Source organism: Sus scrofa, chromosome 9 (genome assembly GCF_054392235.1).
Source record: "Sus scrofa isolate SSC_HxYL_T2T_F1_AM1 chromosome 9, Sscrofa_HxYL_maternal_Yorkshire_Landrace_v2.0, whole genome shotgun sequence".
Taxonomy (NCBI): domain Eukaryota; kingdom Metazoa; phylum Chordata; class Mammalia; order Artiodactyla; family Suidae; genus Sus; species Sus scrofa.
In genome coordinates, this window is record NC_139391.1 from 107,991,976 (window position 1) to 108,016,195 (window position 24,220).

The 24,220-nt window shown below is 41.4% G+C and overlaps 2 protein-coding genes across 3 annotated transcripts in view; one reads left to right on the top strand and one right to left on the bottom strand.

Moving 5' to 3' along the window:
- The window catches only part of FBXL13 (F-box and leucine rich repeat protein 13), a 204,748-nt gene extending 204,151 nt beyond the window's left edge, over window positions 1-597 (bottom strand). Inside the window, exon 1 of the mRNA XM_013979811.3 lies at window positions 445-597. Coding sequence (XP_013835265.2) covers window positions 445-519 — 75 coding nt within the window. The 5' untranslated portion in view covers window positions 520-597. The remainder of the gene's footprint in view (window positions 1-444) is intronic.
- Window positions 598-902: 305 nt separating this feature from the next.
- ARMC10 (armadillo repeat containing 10) overlaps window positions 903-24,220 on the top strand; it is a 30,953-nt gene continuing 7,635 nt past the window's right edge. Inside the window, exons 1-3 of one of the 2 annotated variants that reach the window (XM_084974237.1) lie at window positions 903-1,144; window positions 19,790-19,935; window positions 22,646-22,780. In XM_084974237.1, coding sequence (XP_084830363.1) covers window positions 1,006-1,144; window positions 19,790-19,935; window positions 22,646-22,780 — 420 coding nt within the window. In that variant the 5' untranslated portion in view covers window positions 903-1,005. Of the gene's footprint in view, window positions 1,145-19,786; window positions 19,936-22,645; window positions 22,781-24,220 lie in introns of both variants that reach the window. The other variant, NM_001244923.1, reaches the window with a different exon arrangement.

A 24,220-nucleotide genomic window follows, 5' to 3' on the forward strand; every position in this document is an offset into this window, starting at 1 on the left:
CATCTTTTCAGATCCTTATCTGAAGGATAGGTGACATTAAGATAAGGTGGTCCTTATCTTAGGTGACTCTCACCATAAGGGCACACTCTCCTACTCTTCCTCCTATGTCTCTAGGGCACTTCATTCTCAATCCTTTAGTACTCAGGCTCTTCCTTGTCCAAACCTTAAATGCTGGAGTTTGGGGTTTTCTGTCCTGAGTTCCTTTTCTCTTTCTCCCTGGGAGATGTCACCCCTTCTTCCCTTTCAGCCACCATTACCCCTCTGTCGTCAACTCTCTGATGTGTATATTCAGCCCAGACCGCCAACCTGTCAAAAGCTGACTTCATCCTTTCCCTTTTCATTCCTCCTAACCTCCATTCCCTCTCCCCGCCAAACCCTAGGCCCTCGTCTGGGAAATCTCTTGCAATTCCTCCTTCTAAGTCCGCTGCCACGTGGCTCCAGTACCTCGCAGACCTGAGGAATGTAGTTCTCCTTGAAGTAGTTCCTCAGTCTGGGGCTGGCAACTCGCAACGAGGCCATGACCAGAGGCACTGCTGAAACTGCGCTGCTCACCCGCTCTTCAAACCCGGCTCCGAAGCCTCGCCTGAGCTGGGGGCTAGCGCGTCCCGGCGTTGCCCTGGCAACTGCGCGGCGGGGAGGGGAGGGGCTAGGCACCGACTGGTCCCAGGCCCCCAATAGCCTGCGGCCGCTGGCCGCCGGAAAAGGGGCGGGCCTCGGCCTGGCGCCAGCCCGCCTCTGGGCGGCTGTGGAGGCCCCCTGGGTCCTTTTGGGGCCTGGAGCGCTAGCAGCGCTTCACCCTCGCCCCGCCCAGCCTCTAGGAAGCCGCCTGGACGCATCCAGGCCCGAGTGGGCGGTTTTATATTTTAACTGGGCGGCTTCCGGGAGGCGGAGCCCAGACCCTCATTTCCTTTCTCTCGCGGCTGCTTGAGCTCGGGCGGCGAAGGGTCTCGCTGGCTTCAGACCCTGCCCGCCAGGCCCAGCGCTGCGCGCAGCCCCAGCGAGAGCATGGGCGGCGCCCGGGACGTGGGCTGGGTGGCGGCGGGCCTGGTCCTTGCGGCCGGTGCCTGCTATTGCATTTACAGGCTGACGCGGGGCCAGCGGCGAGGTGCCCGTCGGGTTGGACTGCGCCCCTCGCGGTCCGCAGGTAAGGCCTTGGGGTGCCTAATAGGTGGGCCAGCTGGGCACAGGGCTTTCCCAGGGTGGGGTTGAAGCCGCCGCAGGCGCTCATGGCTTTTCAGTGCAGGGGGTAAAATAAGGAGCCCACCTAGGGAGGGAAGGAGGGAGGCTGGTAAGAAGGGTGAAGTTGGGAAGCCCCAACAGGTGCTGAAGGGGAATCTTCAGCCTGTTTGGGGTAGGGTTCATAGCTGCTTCCCTGCCTCCATTTCTTTGTTCAAAACCCCGGTTGAAAAATTGCCCAAACTCTCTTGCCTGAGTCTGGCGTCACAGCGGACAGATTAAGTTTTGCAAAAGCATGTTGATTGCCTCTCACGTTGAAGCTTGCTCTCTCTCAGTTGTTACCCAGTGTGGGTCTGACCTCTTGCTGCTCTAAAGCTAATAAAAAGGCAAGGTTGGTGGAAAGGAAAGTTTCCTTTATTTCTGATGCCAGAAATGGGAGGGGGGCACTTCTGTCCAAAGGATGAATGCCCCGCTGACAGTCAGTGGGCATAAGCTTTATATAGGCGGAGGGAGGGGCTACATGCAGAAACAGCAAAGTCAGCTGTGACAGTCTTCTTGAAATTGGTCACCCCTGGTCTGACCAGTGTCATCTTGATTGTTTTAAGTACAGTTAAGTCTTCAGTTCCAGGGTGGGTTTGTTCCCATTTCTTTGAGGCTAGTTCTCTAAATGGTGGCAGCATATATCACGGCCATAGGCGGATCACGGTGCAGTTGACTTCTTCTACCTGGTGGGGGTTTTGATATCTACAAGATAGTTCATAGGATATGGCTCAGAATATTATCTATAGCCCTTGAGGAGGAACTAAAGGTCCTTGACTTTGCTTAATGACTAAACTGTTATTATTTGGTCTCATTCAACTCTCTTCCTTGGCTCCTGCATTTTCTCACTTCTCCGATTAAATTTATTCTTTGGCTAAAGTTTTCCCACAGACAAAAGGCAGAGGACATGGTGGGGGAGGGACCTTATGGTGTTACCAGAGAGATTCCTCTAACTCTGCACAGTGTTGCAGGGCCTGGAATGATAGATGAAATTCTGCAGACTTTTTAAAATCTATTTTTTATTTCAGTATTCAGTTGATTTACATCGTTGTGCCAGTTTCTGCTGTATAGCTAAGTGACCCAGTCATACATATAATACATTCCCTTTCTTGTACTATCCTCTGTCATGGCTATCCCAATAGACTGGATGTAGTTTTCTGTGCTGTACAGCAGGACCTCATTGCTTATCCATTCTAAATGTAATGGTTTGCATCTATGAACCCCAAACTCCCAGACCCTCCCACTCCCTCCCCACTCCCACTTTATTAGCACCAGTCTGTTTTCTATGCCTGTGAGTCTGTTTCTTCCTGTAAATGCCATATTTTAGATTACAGATGTGATATATGGTGTTTGTCTTTCTCTTTCTGACTGACTTCCCTTAGTATGATAATCTCTAGTTGCATCCTTACTTAGCTTTTAAAAAGATGTACATTTATATCAAAGGGACAGACAAAGGATATACAAGTTTGCTCAGGGAAGCGCACTAAGAAAAGAAAGTCGGGGAAAGGTTTATTTCCCTTTTGGCACATGGAGAAAAAAGTCCATTTTTTAAAAGATTTGGAAGTTCCTGTTGTGGCGCAGCAGAAACAAATCTGACTAGGAATCATGAGGATGCGAATTCGATCCCTGGCCTCACTCAGTGGGTTAAGGATCTGGCATTGCTGTGAGCTGTGGTATAGGTCACAGATGCAGCTCAGGTCCTGCGTTGCTGTGTCTGTGGTGTAGGCCAGCAGCTATAGATTTGATTCAAACCCTAGCCTGGGAAACTCCATATGCTGTGAGTGCAGCCCTAAAAATAAAAATAAATAAATAAATAAAAAAGATTTGTACTTGCCCTTACTTCAAAGCCTAATTTCTTTGTTTCAGAGATACCTCTGTATAAGTAATTAGTCAGGTGACCTGAACTCAGCTACCTGCTCACTTATGCTCACTTAAGATGATGATCACTAACAAAGTCTTACTTTTTTTTTTGTTGTTGTTGTTGTTGTTGTTGTTGTTGTTGTTATTGTTGCTATTTCTTGGGCCGCTCCCGCGGCATATGGAGGTTCCCAGGCTAGGGGTTGAATTGGAGCTGTAGCCACCGGCCTACGCCAGAGCCACAGCAACGCGGGATCCGAGCCGCATCTGCAACCTACACCACAGCTCACGGCAACGCCGGATCGTTAACCCACTGAGCAAGGGCAGGGACCGAACCCGCAACCTCATGGTTCCTAGTCGGATTCGTTAACCACTGCGCCACGACGGGAACTCCAAAGTCTTACTTTTAAATGATTTTACAGCTTCCCAAAATCACATTACCTTGGTCAAGCAGCTTGACTTGCTCACAGTCCCTTCTTCCTGAAGTTACACATTTTCTTGGAAGAGGACTTGAGAAATATCCATCTTGTCAGCATCATCCTTGCCATTCAGAGGGTGATCTTTTTTTTTGTATTAATTTTAGGTGTACAGCATAATGATGTGACATTTGTATATGTTGCAAAATGATCACCATAATAAGTTGAGTTGACATCCATCATCACAGATGGTATAACATATAGTTAAAAATTTTCTTGTGATGAGAAATTTTAAGATTGACTCTCAGAGTTCCCATTGTGGCTTGTCAGAAATAAGCCTGACTAGTATCCATGAGGATGCAAATTTCATCCCTGGTCTTGCTCAGTGGGTTAAGGATCTGGTGTTGCCGTGAACTGTGGTATAGGCCAGCAGCTGTAGCTCCGATTTGACCTCTAGCCTGGGGAACTTCCATATGCCACACCTGCGGCCCTTAAAAAAAAAAAAAAAAAATTACTCTCTGGCAACTTTCAGGTATACAATACAGTATTGTTAACTATAGTCACCAAGCTGTATATTACACTCCCAGTACTTATTTCCCGTATAACTGGAAGTTTATACTCTTTGAGCAAAATCTTTCCATTTCCTTCATCCTCCAACACCTGGCCACCACCATGACACTCTCTGTTTCTCTGAGTTCAGATTTTTTAGATTCCACATAAAAGTGAGATCATTCTGTATTTGTCTCTCATTGTCTGACCTATTTCGCTGGCCATAATGCCCTCAGGGTCCATCCATGTTGTTGCAAATGGCAGTATTTCCTTTTTTATGGCTGAATAGCATTCCATTGTATGTCTATGTGTGTATTACATTTTTATTTATACATTCATCCATTGATTGACTCTTAAATTTTTTCCATGTCTTGGCCGTTGTAAATAATGTTGCAGTGAATATGGGGGTGTAAAAATCTTTTCAAGATAGTGATTTCATTTTCTTTGAATAAATACCCAGAATTACTAGATCATGTGGTAGTTCTTTTAATTTTTTGAGGACCCTCCATATTGTTTTCTATAGTGCTTGGAAATTTACATTCCCATCAAGAGTGCATGAGGGTTTCCTTTTCTCTACATCCTCATTAACACATATTATCTCTTCTCTTTTTGAGGACAGCCATTCTAAAAAGTGTAAAGTGACAGCTAATTGTGGTTTTGGTTTGCGTTTCCCTAAAGATAGTGATGTTCAGCATCCTTTCATGTACTTGTTGGAGAGAGGGAGCATTGAATCCTTACCACTAGGCCACCAGGGGGAGTCTTGTTGGCCGTCTGCATGTCTTCTTTGGAAAAAGGTCCATTCACAGCCTCTGCCCATTTTACAGTCAGATTGTTTCTTTTCGTTTTTTTTCTGTTGAGTTGCTTGAGTTCTTTATATATTTTGGCTAGTAACTATTTATCAGATATATGATTTGCAGATATTTTCTACTATTTCGTAGGTTGTCTTACATTTTGTCGATAGCTTCTTTTGCTCTACAGATTTTTAATTTGATGCAGTTTATCTTGTTTATTTTGCTTCTCTTGCTTTTGGTCAGTCCAAAAGGTCATGTCAAGACCTATGTCAAGAAGCTTACCATTGATTTTTTTAAGGAGTTTAAAGGTTTCAGGTCTTATATTCAAAACTTCAATCTATTATGAGTTGATTTTTTTATATGATAAAAGACAGTGGTCCAGTTTGATTCTTTTACATGTGGTTGTTCAGTTTTCCCAACACTATTTATTGAAGAGACTCTTCTTTCCCCATTGTATATTCCTGGGTCCATTGTCATAAATTAATTGAACATATTTGTGTGGGTTTATTTCTGGACTCTCTGTTCTGTTCCATTGATCTATGTAACTGTCTTTGTGCCAGTACCATGTGTTTTGATTACTATAACTTGGCAGTATGGTTTGAAATCAGGAAGCATGATGCCTTCAGTTTTATTCTCAACATTACTTTGGCTCCTTGGGGTCTTTCATACTTTCATACAGATTTAGGATTGTTTTATTTCTGTGAAATTTAGCATTGGAATTTTGATAGTGATTGCACTGAATTTGTAGATTGCTTTGGGTACTATGGACATTTTAACAATATTAACTTGTCCATTCAGTGAGCACAAATGTCTGTTTATTTGTATCTTATTCAGTTTCTTTTACCACTGTCTTATTGTTACCAGTGACAGGACTGTCACTTCCTTGGTTAAATTTATTCCTGGATATCATATTCATTTGGATGAAATTATAAATGGGATTGTTTTCTTAATTTCTTTTCCTCATAATTTATTTTTGTACAACTTATTTTTTAATATTGATTTTGTATCCTGCGACTTTGCTGAATCCATTTATTTACATTAAAAGTAATTATTGATAGGTATAGACTTATGGCCATTTTGAAATTTTTTTTTTTTGACTGTTTAATTCTTTTCTCCATTCCTCTTGCTCTCTTCTTTTATGATTTGATGATTTCCTGTAGTAGTTATTACACTCTATTATAAATTGATAATTTATATTTGAATGTATGTATTCTAAAACTCTACGTTGTTGCTCCCCACACACACATTTTATTTTTTTATTTTAAAATTTTTATTGGGGAGTTCTTGTTGTGACTCAGTAGGTTAAGAACCCGACATAGTGTCTGTGAGGATGCAGGTTTGATCTCCAGCCTTGTTCTTTAGGTTAAGGATCCAGCATTGCCACAAGCTGTGGCATAGGTTGCAGATGCATCTTGGATCCAGCGTGGCTGGCTATGGCTGTGATGTAGGCCACCAGCTGTAGCTCTGATTTGACCCCTAGCCTGGGAGCTTCCGTATGCCCCAAATGCAGCCTTATAAATAAATAAATACATTTTATTGGCATATAGTTGACTTACAGTATTAGTTTTAGATGTATAGCAAAGTGAATCAGTTATACATATGTCCGTTCTTTTTTTTTTTTTTTTCCGGCCATGATTAGAACACGTGGAAATTCCCAGGCTAGGGAATAAATCCATGCACGCCACAGCAGCAATCTTAAGCTGCCGCAGTGATGCTTAACCTGCTATGCCACAGAACTCCTCATATATCCGTTCTCTTTTAGATTCTTTAGCCATATGAGTTACTACACAATATTGAGTAGATTTCCCTGTGCAATAGAGTAGGTCCCTTTTAGTTATCTTTTTATATATAGTAGTGTGTATGTGCTAATCCCAAACTCTTAATGTATCCCCTCCTGCTCACATTTCTCCTTTGGTAACCTTAAGTATGATTTTGAAATCTGTCCACCTCTTTCTGTTTCGTAAATAAGTTCTTTTGTATAATTTTTAAAAAATGATTCCAAGAGTTCCTGTCGTGGCACAATGGTTAACAAATCCTACTAGGAACCATGAGGTTGCGGGTTCGATCCCTGGCCTTGCTCAGTGGGTTAGGGATCTGGCGTTGCCGTGAGCTGTGCTGTAGGTGGCAGGCGCGGCTCTGATCCTGCGTTGCTGTGGCTCTGAGGTAGGCCAGTGGCTGCAGCTCCGATTGGACCCCTGGCCTGGGAACCTCCATATGCCACGGAAGCAGCCCTAGAAAAGGCAAAAAAAAAAAAAAAAATGATCCCACATATAAGTGATGTTATATGACATTTGTCTTTCTCTTTTTGACTTCGCTTAGTATGTAGGAGGGTTCCCTCTTCTCCACACCCTCTCCAGCATTTATTATCTGTAGACTTTTTGATGATGGCCATTCTCACTGGTGCGAGGTTACATCATAGTTATGATTTGCATTTCTCTAATAATCAGTGATGTTGAGCATCTTTTTATCTGCTTTTTGATTGGTTGTTTTTTTGATATAGAGCTGTATGATTTGTTTGTATATTTTGGAGATTAATCCCTTGTCAGTTGCTTTGTTTGCAAATATTTTCTCACATGCTGTGGATTGTCTTTTCATTTTGTTTATGGTTTCCTTTGCTGTGCAGAAGCTTTTATGTAGGTCCCATTTATTTATTTTTGCTTTTATTTTCATTATTCTAGGAGGTAGATCCTAAAAGTTATTGCTGGGATTTATGCCAAAGAGCATTCTGCCTATGTTTTCCTCTAAGAGTTTTATAGTATCCGACCTTATGTTTAAGTCTATAATCCATTTTGACTTTATTTTTGTATATGGTATTAGAGAATGTTCTAATTTCATTTTTTTTATGTAATTGTCCAGTTTTCCCAGAACCATTTATTGAAGTGACTATCTTTTCTCCTCTGTATATTCTTGCCTCTTTTGTTGTAGAGTAATTGACCATAGATGTGTGGGTTTCTCTTTTGGCTTTCTATCCTGTTCGACTGACTTGTGTTTCTGTTTTTATGCTAGTACCATACTGTTTTCATGACTCTAGCTTTGTGGTATAGTCTGAAGTCAGAGAGACTGATTCCTCCAGCTCTGTTTTTCTTTCTCAGAATTGCTTTGGCTATTTGGGGTCTTTTGTGTTTCCATATAAATTTCAAATTTCTTTTTTCTAATTTGTAAAAAATGGCATTGGTACTTTGATAGGGATTGCATGGAATCTGTCAATTGCCTTGCGTAGTATAGCCATTTTGACAAAATTAGGTCTTCCAATCCAAAAACGTGATATATCTTTCCATCTGTTTGTGTCATGTTCAGTTTCTTTCATCAGTATCTTATAGTTTTCAGAGTACATGTCTTTTGCCTCCTTAGGTAGATTTATTCCTAGATATTTTATTCTTTTTGATGAGATGGAAATAGAATTGTTTCCTTAATTTCTCTTTCTGATCTTTCATTGTTAGTGTATGGGAATGCAAGAGATTTCTATGTATTAATTTTGTATTCTATAACTTTACTGAATTCATTGATGAGCTCTGGTAGTTTTCTGATGGCACCCTTGGCATCTTCTATGTGTGGTGTCTCATTGCCTGCAAACAATGACAATTTTACTTCTTTTCCCATTCGGATTCATTTTATTTCTTTTTCCTCTCTGATCGCCATGTCTAGGATTTCTGAAACTGTGGTGAATAATGGTGGTAAGAGTGGATATCCTTGTCTTGTTCCTGATGTTGGTGGAAATCCTTTCATCTTTTCACCACTTGAGAATGAAGTTAGTTAGCTGTAGGTTTGTCATTATGGTCTTTATTATCTTGAGGTAGCTTCCCTCTTTGCCCACTTTCTAGAGGGTTTTTATCATAAATGGGTGTTGCATTTTGTTAAAAACTTTTACAGCATCTTTGAGATGATCATATGATTATTATTCTTCAATTTGCTAATGTGGTATATCACACTGATTGATTTGTGGATATTGTAGAATCCTTGTACTAAATCCCACTAGATCATGGTATATGATCCTTTTAATGTATTGTTGGATTTGGTTTGCTAGTGTTTTGTTTAGGATTTTTGTGTCTCTGTTCTTCAATGATATTGGCTTGTAATTTTCTTTTTTGTATGCTCTCTTTGTCTGGTTTTGGTATCAGTGTGATGGTGGCCTCATAGACTTCTTAGGAATGTTTCTTCCTCTGCAATATTTTGGAAGAATTTCAGTAGGATTGTGTTAACCCTCTCTCAGTGCTCAATAGAAATCGTCTGTGAAGCTGTCTGGTTCTGGACTTTGGAAGTTTTTTGTTTTTTGTTTTTTGGACGTTTTTAAATTACAGTTTCAGTACTTGTGATTGAGCTGTTTGTTGCTGTTGTTGTTGTTTTTAATTTTTAAAACTTCTATGGTCCCCATTGTAGCACAGCAGAAATGAATCTGACTAGCATCCATGAGGATGCAGGTTTGGTCCCTGGCCTCTCTCAGTGGGTTAGGGATCTGGCATTGCTGTGAGCTGTGGTGTAGTTCACAGACATGGCTCAGATCCTGGCTGTGACTGTGCCATAGGATGGAGGCTGCAGCTCCCATTCAACACCTAGCCTGGGAACTTCCATATACTGCAGCCCTAAAAAAAAAAAACAAAAAAACTTTTATTTTATGGCCACAGCTGCAGCACACGGAAGTTCCTGAGCCAGGAATCAAATCTGAGCCACAGCTGCGGCCATGATAGATCCTTTATCCCACTGCACCAAGCGAGGGAGCAAACCTGTGCCTTTGCAACAGCCTGAGCTGCAGCAGTTAGACTCTTAACCCACTGTGCCACAGTGGGAACACCTGTTCATATTTTCTGTTTCTTCCTGGTTCAGTCTTGGAAGGTTGTACCTTTCTAAGAATTTGTCCATTTCTTCTAGGTTGTCCATTTTATTGGCATATCATTGCTTGTATTAACTTCTTCTAATTCTTTGTATTTCCATGATGTCAATTTTAACTTCTCCTTTTTCATTTCTAATTTTATTCATTTGAGCCCCCTCCCTTTTTTTTCCTTGATGAGTCTCGCTAAAGGTTTATCAATTTTATTTTTTCAAAGAACCAACTTTTAGTTTCATTGATCTGTTCTATTGTTTTCTTCATCACTGTCATTTATTTCTGCTATGATCTTTATGATTTTGTTCCTTCTCCTAATTTTGCATTTTGTTTGTTCTTCTTTCTCTAGTTGCTTTAGATGTAAGGTTAAGTTGTTTATTTGAGATTCTTCTTATTTCCTAAGATTGTATGCTATAAACGTCCCTCTTAGAACAGCTTATGTGTGTTCCATTGTTTTTGGATTGTCGTGTTTTCACTGTCATTTGTCTCCAGGTATTTTTCTGTTTCCCCTTTGATTTCTTCAGTGATCCATTGATTGTTTGGTAGCATATTGTTTATCCTCCATGTGCTTGTGTTATTAGTTACTGTATTCTTGAGCTTTGTTTGCTCTTTAAGTCTTCTCACTTCCATTCTTTTTCTGAGATCTTCAGTCATCCTTCCTGTCATCACTCTGAATTCTTTTTCAGGTAGATTGCCTATCTCCATTTAGTTTTTGTGGATTTTTATCTTGTTTTTTGATCTGAAACATATTTCTGTCATCTCATTTCGTCTAACTTGTTGTGTTCGTGGTCTCCTTTCTGTAGGGTGCAAGATCATAGTTCCTCTTGTTTCTGGTGTCTGACCCCTGATGGGTGAGGTTAGTTCAGAGGCTTGTGCAGGGTTGCTGGTGGGAGGGACTGCCCACCAGTGGGCAGCTGCATCTTGCCCCTCTGGTACGCAGCACCATATCAAGAGGTATGTTTAAAGATGTATGTGAGCTCAGTATGACTTTAGGCAGATGATGTGTTGCTATTCTTCTGGTTGTTTAGCCTGAGTTGTCTAGCACTGGAGACTGTAGTCTGTTGTTGGGCCTTGTTGCCAAAATGGTGACCTCCAGGAGAGCTCAGGCCAATCACTATTCCCTGGGGCCTCCACAACCAGTGTTCATGTCCCTGCCATGAGCCATAGCTGACCTCCCCGCTGCCCCCCACCCAAAAGATCCTACAAGACCTATAGGTAGGTCTCACCCAGTCTCCTATGTAGTTATTGCTTTGTACTGGGTCTCATGCACATGAAACCTTGTGTGCACCCTCCAAAAGTGGAGTCTCTGGCTCCCCCAGTTCTGTAGAGCTCCCCCAGTTCTGTAGAGCCAAAGCTCTGGTGGTTCCTCCTCCCAATACCAGGCCCTTAGACTGTCTTAAAAGGCTATTTTTATGTGGGAATATGCCTTTGTAGCCTCTGTGGGTTTAATATTTTTTGGTGTGAGGGCTGTTTTTAGTATGGATGCCTGCCACCTCTTTTCTCAGTGTATGTTGGCCATTGTCCCCTTGATAAGAGGTGTAACTGATGTTGTGACCACAGCCTGCACTGGATTTTGAATGAGGCCTCCTCTTTGCTCTATGGTTATACTGCCCTGTCAAGGGCAGGCATGCTCTCTGGTTATTGAAGTGGAAACCTAGAAGCCTAGAAAAGAAGATCTTTTCTTAGCTGTGTTCCTGGTTTGTGGTGTGAAGTAGGTGGGATGCAGTACTCCCACTAGGAGGAGCCACTGAGTATTCCTCCACTGGAGCTGTTCACCTCTGCATGTGCTCTGTTATGTCACCTTTCACTCGTTGTGTGGGCAGTTGGCACTGCTCTTAGCCCTACCTCAACCATGAGTATGCCAGCAGTTGGCCCTGGTATCACTAAGCCACCAATGCATATCCACTGAAGTCAAGCCCAAGGACTGCAGTAGTCATGCACCTGGACCCACTGTGGGAGCTATAGAGGCATCTCAGACCATGGTCTGGCCCAGCCTCTGTGTGTACACACCCACAAAGCCCACAGCTGCTAAAGCCAGACCTGTCCCAGTTGCGAGAGCACTTGGCAATTCAGATGATCCACAGGTACTAAATTTACCAAGCTGGCAGCTAAGGTATAAACCCACATGTTGCCCAGCTGCAAGGAACAATTTTACCTCTTTTTCCTAAGTTGCATGGTCCCTGGGGATCAGCTGTGATTTCAGCCCCATCTCTGTATGTGGGCAACCCAGGGACATTTAGTCCTGAGGCAGCCAGTGTGCACGAGCCTGCCCACATGGGAAGATGCCAGGGAGCTGGAGGAGGGCAGCCAGGGAGCATGTGTAACCCACTCAGGTGGGAGTCAGGCCAGGGTGGCAGCTGGGACGGTGGGGTGGTGTGGGCAGGGAACAGGCGTGTACATGCCTGTCCAGGCAGCAGCCTCTCCTAGAACCTGCAGAGGCAGAGGCAGACACATGGGAAAAGAGGCTGCGATGGCGGCTCCACCCCTGGCCTGCCAGTCAGCAATGACACCTTACTTCTCCGGCGGCTCTGGCTTCCTTCATGAACATTCCCAGCTGCGGTATCCATTCTCCTGCCCTGTCACTCTGTCTCTTTGCAGCCATCAGGAGTTTTCTCTCTGGGTCTGTTCTCCAAACCCCACACTCTAGCACCCGGTCCCCACCCATACCAGTGAGCATGCATCTCAGACTAGGGTGTGCAGGGCAGTGGCCTGGACCCTCTGTAGGTCTCACTCTGGGTCCTTCCTGCCACAGACTGGCTGTCGTGCTCTCCTCCAAGTCTCCGAAGCTCCTTTTCTGTCCGGGCTGATCTCCCCACTGGTGAGGGGACCCTCGTGGTACAGGAACCTCTCCTCTCCTTCAGCTCCCTCGTAGGGGTGCAGGTCCTATCTCGCTTCTTCTCTTCATTTTTTTTTTTTTTTTTTCGTTCATCCTATCCAGTCACATGGAGATACTTCTTGTCCTTTCAGGTGTTTGAGGTCTTCTGCTGGCATTTAGTGGGTGTTCTGTGAGAATTGTTCCATTAGTAGACGTGCCCTTGATGTATCTGTGGGAAGAGGTGAGCCCAGGTCCTGCTATTTCACCATCTTGACCCCGTCCCCATTTTTTTGTTTGTGATGCCACAATTTACATCTTTTCATCTCGTGTATCCCTTAACAAATTACTGTAGCTATAGTTATTTTTACTCCTTTTTTTTTTTAACCTCCGTACTGCATTCATAAGTGAGTCACCCACCACTGTTATAACATTGAGTTATTCTGAATTTAACTATCTATTTATCTTTACCAGTGAGGTTTATACTTTCATGTGTCTTCCTGTTACTAATTAGCACTCTTGTCTCACTGTGTTCATTATTCTCCTGAATTTGGTGGGCATCTTTGTGAGCATTACTCTTTATCAGGTGAGTTACTTATCTGCATTTCATTAAGTTTTTTTTTTTTTCCTTCCTCCCTGAGGTCTTATCTCATTCTTTCCTTTGGAGCATATTCCTGTTTCTTCATTTTGTTTAATCTGTGTTGCATTAGGTGAAACGGCCCCCTCTCCTAGTCTTGAAGGACTGGTCTTGTATAGAAGATGGGCCTCATCATTCAATCCTGCCGCAGCTCTTAGTTGTTTCTCAAAACTTTAAGATGGTCCAAACAGCCTACTTTATTCTTAATAGCACCCAAGATTTGAGGGTGTGCCAAGAGCTATCAGTGTCCCAAAGGGGAAGTTCTCAGTCAGCCCCTAGATGCAGATTGATTGGAAGCCAGACCCTAAGGTAGCAGCTTTGAAATATGCAAATCTCTCTCTCTCTCAGGGAAAGACCAGGAGATGGGTGTTTCTGTCTGTTCCTTCTTTCCTAAGCTGTGGAATGACAGCCAGTTCAGTACTGTTTCCTTGTTTGCTACTGGCTTATTGAATCCATGAACGCGAGCCCCACTGGCCACCAGAGCCAGGGGAGCTTGTGGGTCTTGTGAGTGCAAGTCCTGTTAACTTTTAAAGCTAGATGTCGTGGGGACACATTTCTCAAGTGTAAATCTTAAATGTTGCGGCACAGGATGCGGACTCCTTAACTCTTTGGTCTTCGGGGAGAAGCTGGTCCTTGTCAGCAAGACCCTCCCAGTTTGTATATCACGACCCCAGGGGTGGGGTTGATGGTGAAATTGTGTCTCAGCCTCTCCTACCCACTTCAAAGTGGGTCGTTTTCTCCTTTGTCCAGGGTGTAGAAGTCACTCAGTTACAATTCCCTCAGTTTATTCAGAGGGAATTGTTCCATATGTAGTTGTGGATCTGGTGTGTCAGCATAGGAGTCACAGGATCTTCCTCTGTGACCATTTTGAATGAGAACTGCTAGTCTTTTCTTTGTCTTAAACTTTAAGAAATTTGTAATTCCTGTACTGTCAGCACTGTTTGAGAGCTTGAAAGAAAAAAATACTCCCTATTCATTCAACAACCTGATACCACACCTGAGAAGAATAGTATGAAAAATCTGTAAATCTAAATTATGAATACAGATATAAAAATACTAAATCAAATGTTAACAACTCACATCCATTAGGCAATTAAAGAAATAATATATTGGAGTTCCCATCATGGTGCAGCGGAAACGAATCTGATTAGTAACCATGAGGTTGCGGATTCAATCCCTGGCCTCACTCAGTGGGTTAAGGATTCAGCATTGCTGTGAGCTGTGGGGTAGGTCCCAGACACGGCTCAGAGCTGGCATTGTGGTGGCTGTGGTGTAGGCTGACAGCTGCAGATCTGATTAGACCCCTGGCCTGGGGAATCTCCATATGCCGCAGGTGTGGCCCTCAAAAGACCAAAGACCAAAAAAAAAGGTAATAATATACCAAGACCAAATGGTCATGGAGGGAAGATTCAAATTGGGAAATATATTGATGTAACTTTTTGCATTAATAGATTAAAAGCAAAAACACATAGTGACCTCAATTTCAAAGACATTTGAGTATCATCATTTCCGATAAACACTTGCAGCAAATTAGGAATAAATACAAGGAAATGTTCTTAAGTTGGTGAAGAACATCCATCATAAACCAAAAGCAACATTATATTTAATGGTGAAACACTATTAGCATCCTTAATAAGTTCAAGAACAAGAGATATCAATACCTGATATCACAGCTGTTACTGTCCTGGAGTCTTTGCTAGCTTGATAAGAAAAATTACATAAATATTAGAAAGGAGGCAAAAGTATAATTCGTAAATGATACAATGATTTGTTTGGAAAAACCCAAGAGAATCAACTAGATAACTTTAGAAGCAATAAGAGTGCAGTAATGTAATTTGAATTCAAGATAAATATGCCCAAATCAGTAGCTTTTTGTATACAGTTAATAACCAATTCAGAATTTAATTGAAAAGATTTCATTTATGATAGCTATAAAAATTTTAAAAACTAGGTATACATCTAGCAAGAAGCCTATATGAAGATAATTTTTGTGAAGGACATAGACTCCATAAACAGGGAAATATGGTATGTTCCTGGCTGAAATGATTCTGTACCATGACAATTATTTTGAAGTTTATCTTGCTATAATATTATTTGGTAGTCACTTTTCCTTTCCTTTGAGAATTGTAATTTCTCCTCACTTTATTCAAGGAGATGGTGAACTCCTGAGCCTAAAATTCTTTCCCAATCTTACTGGTATAAAGCTAAGAGGAGAACTGGGACACTCAGGCTTGACTGCCTCACCTGTGTAATAGCAGTTCAAAAACTAATCAGTTGAAAAGTGGGGTATTTGATCATCACCACCCTCTATACCTTTTAGACTTTTATTATGTTTCTTTACCAAAAAAGTAATACATGATTTTTATTAAAAACTCAAGTAGACACGTACCAGTGGGCAAACACCAGCTTTGGGACCCCCAAGACCCTGTAAGCCAGAGACCCTAGGACCCAGCTCTATTCATAAGTGAGCTGGCAGTTGGGCTCTGACTCCATCCACCAGCTGGCTGATGTCAGACTCAGGACTCCCATGGATCCTAGCCTCACCCACCAGAAGGCCAAAACTAGCCCCAAAATACCTTGGACTTCTCAGGAATCAGCTCCATCTACCAGGAGACTGACACTAGATCTGGAAACCCCAGCCCTGCACTCACCCATCCCAGAACCCAGCTATGTCCACCAGTGAGCCAGCACTAGTCCTGGGACCCCCCAGGTTTTTGCAGCCAGCTGTCTTGTGAACCAGCCCAGCCAACCAGTAGCTGGCAGCCTCTGCACGAGGCAGGGCCTGGCAACTAACTAGACCAGGGCAGTCACACCTACCAGACTACCACAATAGTGGTGTAATTCCTATCAAAATACCAGTGGCATTTTTCAAGAACTAGAACAATTTTAAAATTCATATGGAAACACAGAAAATCCTGAATAACCAAAATAGTCTTGGGAAAGAAGAACAGAGCTGGAGGAATCGTGCACCTGATTTCAGATTATACTACAAAGCTACAGTAATGAAAACAGGGTGGTACCAGCACAAAACCAGACACAGAGATTAGTGGAAGAGAATACATAATTCAGAAATAAATCCAAACACTTAAGGTCAGTTAATCTACAGCAAAGGAGGCAAGAATATACAATGGAGAGAGACATTCTCTTCAATAAGTTGTGCTTGGAAAACTGGACAGTTACATGTAAAAACGTGAAATGAGAACATTTTCTCCAAACCACATACAAAAGTAAACTCAAAATGGAATAAAGACTAAATGTAAGACTGGAAAGTGTAGACTCCTAGGAGAAAACTTAGGCAGAACACTCTGAGAGGAATCGTAGCAATGTATTTTTGGATGTTTCCTAAGACAAATGAAACAAAATTAAAAATAAACATATAGGAACCCAATTAAACTGAAAAGCTTTTGCACAGCAAAGGAAACCATTGACAAAACAAAAAGACACCCTACAGGATGGGAGAAAATATTTGCAAATGATTCTATCCTCAAGGGGTTAATATCCAAAATATATAAACATCTCATACAACTCAATACCAAAAGAAAACAACCTGCTTAAAAAATGGGCAGATCTGAACAGATATTTTTCCAACAGGCACATGAAAAGGTTCTCAGCATTGCTAATCATTAGAGGAATGCAAAAAAACCGCAATGAGCTATCACCTCACACCTGTCAGAATGGCTGTCATCAAAAAGACCACACATACCAAATGTTGGTGAGTATGTAGAGAAAAGGGAACCCTTGTTCCTGGTTGGTAGGAATGTAAATTGGTGCAGCCACTGTGGAAAACAGTATGGAGGTTCCTCATAAAACTAAGAACGGGGCTACTTTTTGATCCAGCAAGTCCACTCTTGGATATATATCCAAAGACATAAAAATGCTTTAATGTAGGCACTACTTCCATTTAATAGATGAAGAAACTGAGTCTTGGAGAGGTTAAGTCTCTCAGCTGATAAGAAGCTTAGCTGGAATTTGAATTAGACTTAACCTTGGCTTACTTTAAACTACCACATTGCACCTTCTGTCTTCAGCTGAAAATTCTATGATTTAATACTTTTCCCTATTAAATTTTCTTGGCTCTTTATAAATAAATTTATATATCTGTAAAACTTTTTAAATGGCTTTGCGGGAAAATGTATAAGGAAGTTACAGGATTTTGAAATATTTTGGAAGTATAGATGAGTTAAATTTTTCATGTTTCTGCCATGTATATATGTGTAAAATTTCACAACTTCAGAGCTGTATAGGAGCTTTTGGAACCAGTTATAGTCTTTGATCAAACTGACTTTACAGATGAGAAAATTGAGATCCCAGAAGAAGTTGTAATTGCCTGCAGCTTTGTATTTTCATTTCTCTGGTCTCTGCTACTAACTCCTGTGTGACTTTAGGCAAATCCTTAAATGATCCTGGTCTCGGTTTCCTTGTGTGCAAAATGAGAGGTTTAGATGAACCCTGAAAATCTTTCCATTCTAAAAATCTGTGTTTTTGTCATTCTTTCACTTACCCTTTTCAAGTATTCTATGGGTAAAATACTATTATGAGGTGTAAATAAAGCACACCTGAAAAAGCAGGGTCCACAGGTTCAGATTATAAAACTTGGGTGTGAGAATCTGCAGGCTTTTTGGCTTTTAAGTTTTCCTAATAGATGATTTCTTTTTTTTTAATGATTTTTATTTTTTCCATTACAGTTGATTTACAGTGTTCTGTCAATTTCTACTGTACAGCAAAGTGACCTCCCCTTGGCAACCACAAGTCTGTTCTCTAAGTCCATGAGATTCTTTTCTGTGGAAAGTTTCATTTATGCCATGTATTAAATTCCAGATATAAGTGACATCAAATGGTATTTGTATTTCTCTTTCTGACTTACTTGGTATGAGTCTCTAGTTCCATCCATGTTGCTGCAAATGGTATTATTTTGTTCTTTTTTATGGCTGAGTAGTATTCCATTGTGTATATATATTCTACATCTTCATTCATGTGTCAATGGACATTTAGGTTGTTTCCATGTCTTGACTGTCTCGAATAGTGCTGCAGTGAACATATAGGTGCATGTATCTTTTTCAAAGAAAGTTTTGTCCAGTTATATGCCCAAGAGTGGGATTGCTGCGTCATATGGTATATCTATATTTCATTTTCTAAGGTACCTCCATACCATCTTCCATAGTGGTTGTACCAATTTACATTCCTACCAACAGTGCAGGAGGGTTCCCTTTTGTCCACACCCCTCTCCAGCATTTGTTATTTGTTGACTTGTTAATGATGGCCATTCTGACTGGTGTGAGATGGTATCTCATAGTAGTATTGGTTTGCATTTCTCTAATAATTAGTGATGTTGAGCATTTTTTCAACCTAATAGCTGATTTCTTATTTGGCTTCTTCGGGAATATCACTTATTGGCTCCTGTAATCTAAGCTTGTTTATTTCCCTCCTGTTTGTCTGTGATTTCTCTTTAAGCAGTATACTCAATTATTTTAATATTTTATTATAACACATGTTTATTGTAAAAAAAATCAGTTTACTCATTAGCAGAGGGTAGAAGTTATTTATCATCTCAGCATCAAAAGATAACAACTTGCAGTAATTTGAGAGACATTCTAAAAAAGGCACCTATGTGACATCATACAACACCTATTGTTGTAAACTGCCCACCCCCCGTCTCCCACCCTTTCTGCACACTTGCACTGTCTGACCTACAATCATGGATTCATTCTGGAGGAATCATGTTCTATGTTTATAACACAATGATAGTGTTATAAAAATGGTTTCTGTTTTCCTGTGGTGATTTCTATAAAGAGGATTTTTTTTATTAAAAGCTAGAGCTATATATGTTAAAAGTCCCTGAGCAGAACCAGCATTTGACTGCTCTGCCTTTTCTCAGAATGACAGCTTTTGTCATCACCCCTGGGTGGACTGTTACTCTAGCATCTCTGTCATCATGCCTTGTTCATACAAACCAAACAAAAGTGACTCAGTAGCTGCATGACTGTGTCACTCCCAAAGTTTTTCCTGTGGCCTCGGGTGCTCTTAAACCTGTGATCAGAAGAGTTCTCCTTAATGTGAACACCATTTCTTAATGAAGCTATGCCTGTAGGGAAGTGTTCTACTGGATGGATGCACTTGTTTTTTTATTTTATTTTGTTTTGTTTTATTATTTTATTTTATTTTTAGGGCCGCACCCACGGCATATGGAAGTTCCCAGGCTAGGGGTCGAATCAGAGCTGCAGCTGCCAGCCCACGCTACAGCCACAACAACACCATATCCAAGCCACATCTGTAACCTACACTGCAGCTCACACAACACCAGATCCTTAACCCACTGATCGAGGCCAGGGATCAAACCTGCGTCCTCATGGATACTAGTCAGGTTTGTTATCACTGAGCCACACAGGGAATTCCTGTAGCTGATTTTTAGAAAGAATAAACAGAAAATGCTGTTGGCATGCAGCACCTTACTAAAAGAGAGAGTGGTGACCGTTGGCTCATTTCTTAATATCTATAAGCCTTAGTATTCAGTTTATAAATTGAGAATTATGCTAGCATTATCTAAGGGTTACTTGAAGATTAAATGAGATAAGGCCTATAAAGTGCTTAAAACTGCGCCTGGCATCAGAATATGCATTCAGTATTGTCCCTAAAAAAAATTCGTCTCATTTGAACTTTAGATGAATTTTAAACAACTTTATTTTTATGCAGAAGACTTAACCAATGGCTCATATGATGATATCCTAAATGCTGAGCAACTTCAGAAACTCCTGTACCTGCTTGAGTCAACTGAAGATCCTGTCATCATCGAAAAAGCTTTGGTCACTCTAGGTAACAATGCAGCCTTTTCAGCCAACCAAGTGAGTACCCTAGTCTCCTGCCATTCACAAGCACAAGCACTCATTGTGACCCTGATAAGGTACTTAACCTCCCAGAGCCTGTGTAGTGTGGCTGTGGATCCCAGAGTAGAACAACTGTTGACTTCTGAAAAGCGTAGGCTAATAAATAGTAAGAGGATTAGTCATCGGATCCCAGATCCCTATGAAGTTGCTCCCTGACATCACATTTGTAGTAAGTCTCTCTAATCAAGGCTTAGCATTGCATGGCCTTTTAAATTATTTAAAATTCATCAGTGTTGCAGTAGAGCCACAAAAGCATCTAACATTTAAGTGCATGCTTTGTATGATACACAGGGCTTATGAGGATGGTTCTGATGCAGGTGGTCCCTAGACCACACTCTGACATACACAGATCTCTGTAAACATGCTCTGTGTCCTTCCCACCCGTCCCCAACATGGAGAAAGAGTAAAACCATTTGTGTCATTATTTTCAGCTAACCCCCTTCATCACCATTGTCATGAAAGCTAAATTACTTGTAAGTTTTACTGCTACGCTTTCAGATTTATAGTGAGATATAAGGAATAATTGTGCCTTACTCACATTTCAGTTGCAAATGACAGAGCCCAGCTGAAATTATTTTTCAACCGAAAAGGGAAGACATTGAGCGCCTTTAACTTGGACATCCAGGGATAGCATTGGCTTCAGACACAGATCTGAATAGAGTTCAAGGTTACAGAAAGCACTGTCCGACTTCTCGCTCTCTCTTTTTGGCTTTGCTTGCCCCCGCTTCTTTTTCTGTATTGATCTTTGTCTCCCTGGCCACAAAGACACTGTCTTCATAGAGTTGGAAAAGAAAGTCACTGGCCTCATAAGACTTCATCATTGTGGCTCCTGATCTAAAAGGTAGAGTTGGCGCTGCTAGGATCAAGTGCCAAGCCTTTGGATCTATTTCTGGGCCAAGGCACCCTGGACTGCGAGGAGCAAGGCCTGGCTCACCTGCACATCCTATAGCCAAAAACAGCAGGGATGGGGGAACATGACTGACCAGCAAGCCCCACGGGGGACTGTGAAGGATAGAGGAGGTGCCGTGTCTGCCCCAGTACAAAGACGGGTGCCAGGCAGACAAAAACAGCAGATGGTGCCTAGCTTATTCGCATGCCTCTATTAGGGGCATTTCTGATGCTGTAGTTTTATATGCCTCTGAAACAAACTGTAGTCAGTGTGGGTCAGTAGCCACTGAAAAACAAGTACTTTCTTGGGTAATGGGAGTTGCAGCCCCTCGTCATCAATTATAGTGCCTTCATCTGCTTTAACAATACAGGGGTTTTTGTTTTTGCTTTTGTTTTTTATTTTTTTATTTTATTTATTTATTTATTTTTTTTTTTTGGTCTTTTTGCCATTTCTTGGGCTGCTCCCACGGCAGATGGAGGTTCCCAGGCTAGGGGTCCAATCAGAGCCGTAGCCACCGGCCTACGCCAGAGCCAGAGCAACGCGGGATCCAGGCCGCGTCTACAACCTACACCACAGCTCACGGCAACGCCGGATCGTTAACCCACTGAGCAAGGGCAGGAACCGAACCCGCAACCTCATGGTTCCTAGTCGGATTTGTTAACCACTGTGCCACGATGGGAACTCCTTTTTTTGTTTTTTAAAGGGCCGTCATCTAGTAACCACACATCCTTGGGAAGAAGCTGGAATTGCAGATGGAAAGCTTTTTCTCTTTTTCTGATAGAATGGCATGTTTTGGCCCCACACGAGTCATTTTCCAGCTTATTTTTCCTGTTAAGAAATGAAGCAGTTAATGCCTCTTTCAATGTTGGGACCAAGGCACATAGTCTTACAGTATTGCAATTTATTGTGAGAACTCTCCAGCTTATTTTTCCTTTGAAAATTTGGGCACCATTTCCAAACTGTGTGGAACTTTAATTCTTTAAGATGTTAACAGGTGTATACCCTGCCTTCCCCAACTGAAAAAATGACCTTGTTTTTGGATATAGTTTATAGAGATACTACATTCAATACTCCTCTCTTAGAGATTCCAGTGCACATGAACATAGGAATACATCACAATAAAGAGACCTGTTTACTCTTGTTATACCCAGAGTTTCTCAAACCTAATTATCCACGAAACCGCCCCCCCTTCTTTTAATAGGGCTGCACCCATGACCTATGGAAGCTCCTGGGCCAGGAACTGAACCCAAGCCACAGTTGCAGCGACACCAGATTCCTAACCCATTGCACTGAGCCAGGGAGTAGATTCTTAAGCCACTGCGCTACAGCAGGAACTCCCAAACCTCCCCTTTTTTAAATGAAGCATCTATGAACATCATAAGGGATTAGTGTTCCAAAGTATTCATAGAGCACACTACCGTAGTATTCTAAATATGAATGCATTTGCAAATCGGCCTGTGTAAGAGATATTGTATAACTTATTTCAAACTAAATTTTATTTGTAAATTGCTTTGAGATCATTGTGGTAGCTCTGCAAATCTTCATTGTATGTCTCCACGCAATAGTTTAAATATTACACATCTTAATTTATTTTCAGTTGATTTCTTTGCCTATAAAATTAAGATAGTAAACGTTTTTAAAAATTAGGAATTACATATTGTATATGGGAATAGTATTTCCAAAGAATCACTAATTTGTATTTGTATTTGTAGATGCAAAGAATATATTGAAAAGGGATGCATATTAAAGTCACGGTCCTGGTTTTATTCCCCCCTTTAGGTCATTATTCGTGAATTGGGTGGTATTACAATTGTCGGAAGCCAAATCAATAATCCCAACCAGAGTATTAAAGAGAAAGCTTTAAATGCACTGAATAACCTGAGTGTGAATGTTGAAAATCAAATCAAGATTAAGGTAAGTTACCTAAAATCACAAATACGTAACATTTTCTGTATATGAGAGAGAAAAATAAAAGGTAAGTAATGAAATTTTAGTAGACCATGCTTTATCACTTTATAGCCAAGAATTACTTTTATTTTTTCCCAGCTTTATCAAGATATAGTTGACAGAAATATTGTATAAGTTTAAGGTGTACAACATGATGACTTGATACACGTATATACTGTAAAGTGATTACCACTATAGCGCGTGCGTGCGTGCATGCGTGTGTGTGTGTGTGTGTGTGTGTGTGTGTGTGTGTGTGTGTGTGTGTGTGTGTGGTGAGAACATTTGAGAGCTACTTTCTTGGGGACATGCAAGTATAGAATGCAGTCTTGTAAGCTCTAGTCTCCCTGCGGTACATCAGACCCCCGAACTTACTCATTTTATAACTTTTAGGCTTGTGCCCTCCCCATTTCCCTTCACCCAACCATTCAACTACTCTTTGAATAAGTTTGGCTTTTTCAGATTCCGCATATAAGTGAGATCATTCAGTATTTGTCTTCTCTGTCTGACTTACTTCACTTAGTATAATGCGCTCAAGGTCCATCCATTTTTCACAAATGGCAAGATTTCTTTTTTTTATAGCTGGTTAATATTCCATTGTCTAAACAGACCACACTTCCTTTATCCATTTATCCACTGATCTATACGTAGGTTATTACTGTCTTGGCCATTGTGGCCTATGGTGCAATGAACATGGGGGTTTAGACATCTCTTCGAGATAGTGATTTTGTTTCCTTTGGATATATACCCAGAAGCGAGATTGCCGGATCATATGGTAGTTTTATTTTTAATTTTTTGAAGACTATCCTTACTGTTTCCATAGTGGCTGCACCAAGCAACAGTCCACAAGGGTTCCTTTTTCTCTGCATCCTCGCCTACACATTTTTTGTTTGTTTGTTTTTTTGGTTTTTTTTTTTTTTTTTGGTGGCCATGCCCATAGCATGCAGAGGTTCCCGGGCCAGGGATCAAACCCACACCACAGCAGTGACCCTAGCTGCTACAGTGGCAACTCCAGTTCCTTAACCTGTTTCACCTCAAAAGAACTCCGTTCTTATCTTTTTGATAATAAGCATTCTAATAGGTATGAGGTGATATCTTACTGTAGTTTGCGCTTGCAGTTCCCTGATGATTAGTGAGGTTGAGCATCTTTTCCTGAACCTCTTGACCATTTGTATGTCTTTGGAAAAATGTCTATTTGGGTCCTCTGCTCATTTTTTATGGAGAGTACGCAGAGGAAGAAAGGACATGAACCAGCCAGTAAGGGGTGCAGTGGACTTTTGAATCTGGGGTTCAGTTTAATCCACATGTGGTAAAGGAACCAGGCCAAAATCAAATAGCATCAGCAGAGAGACACAATAAATTAGGAAATCATGTTAATTCAACATTTCTTGAGCTCCTGCTGTGTGTTAC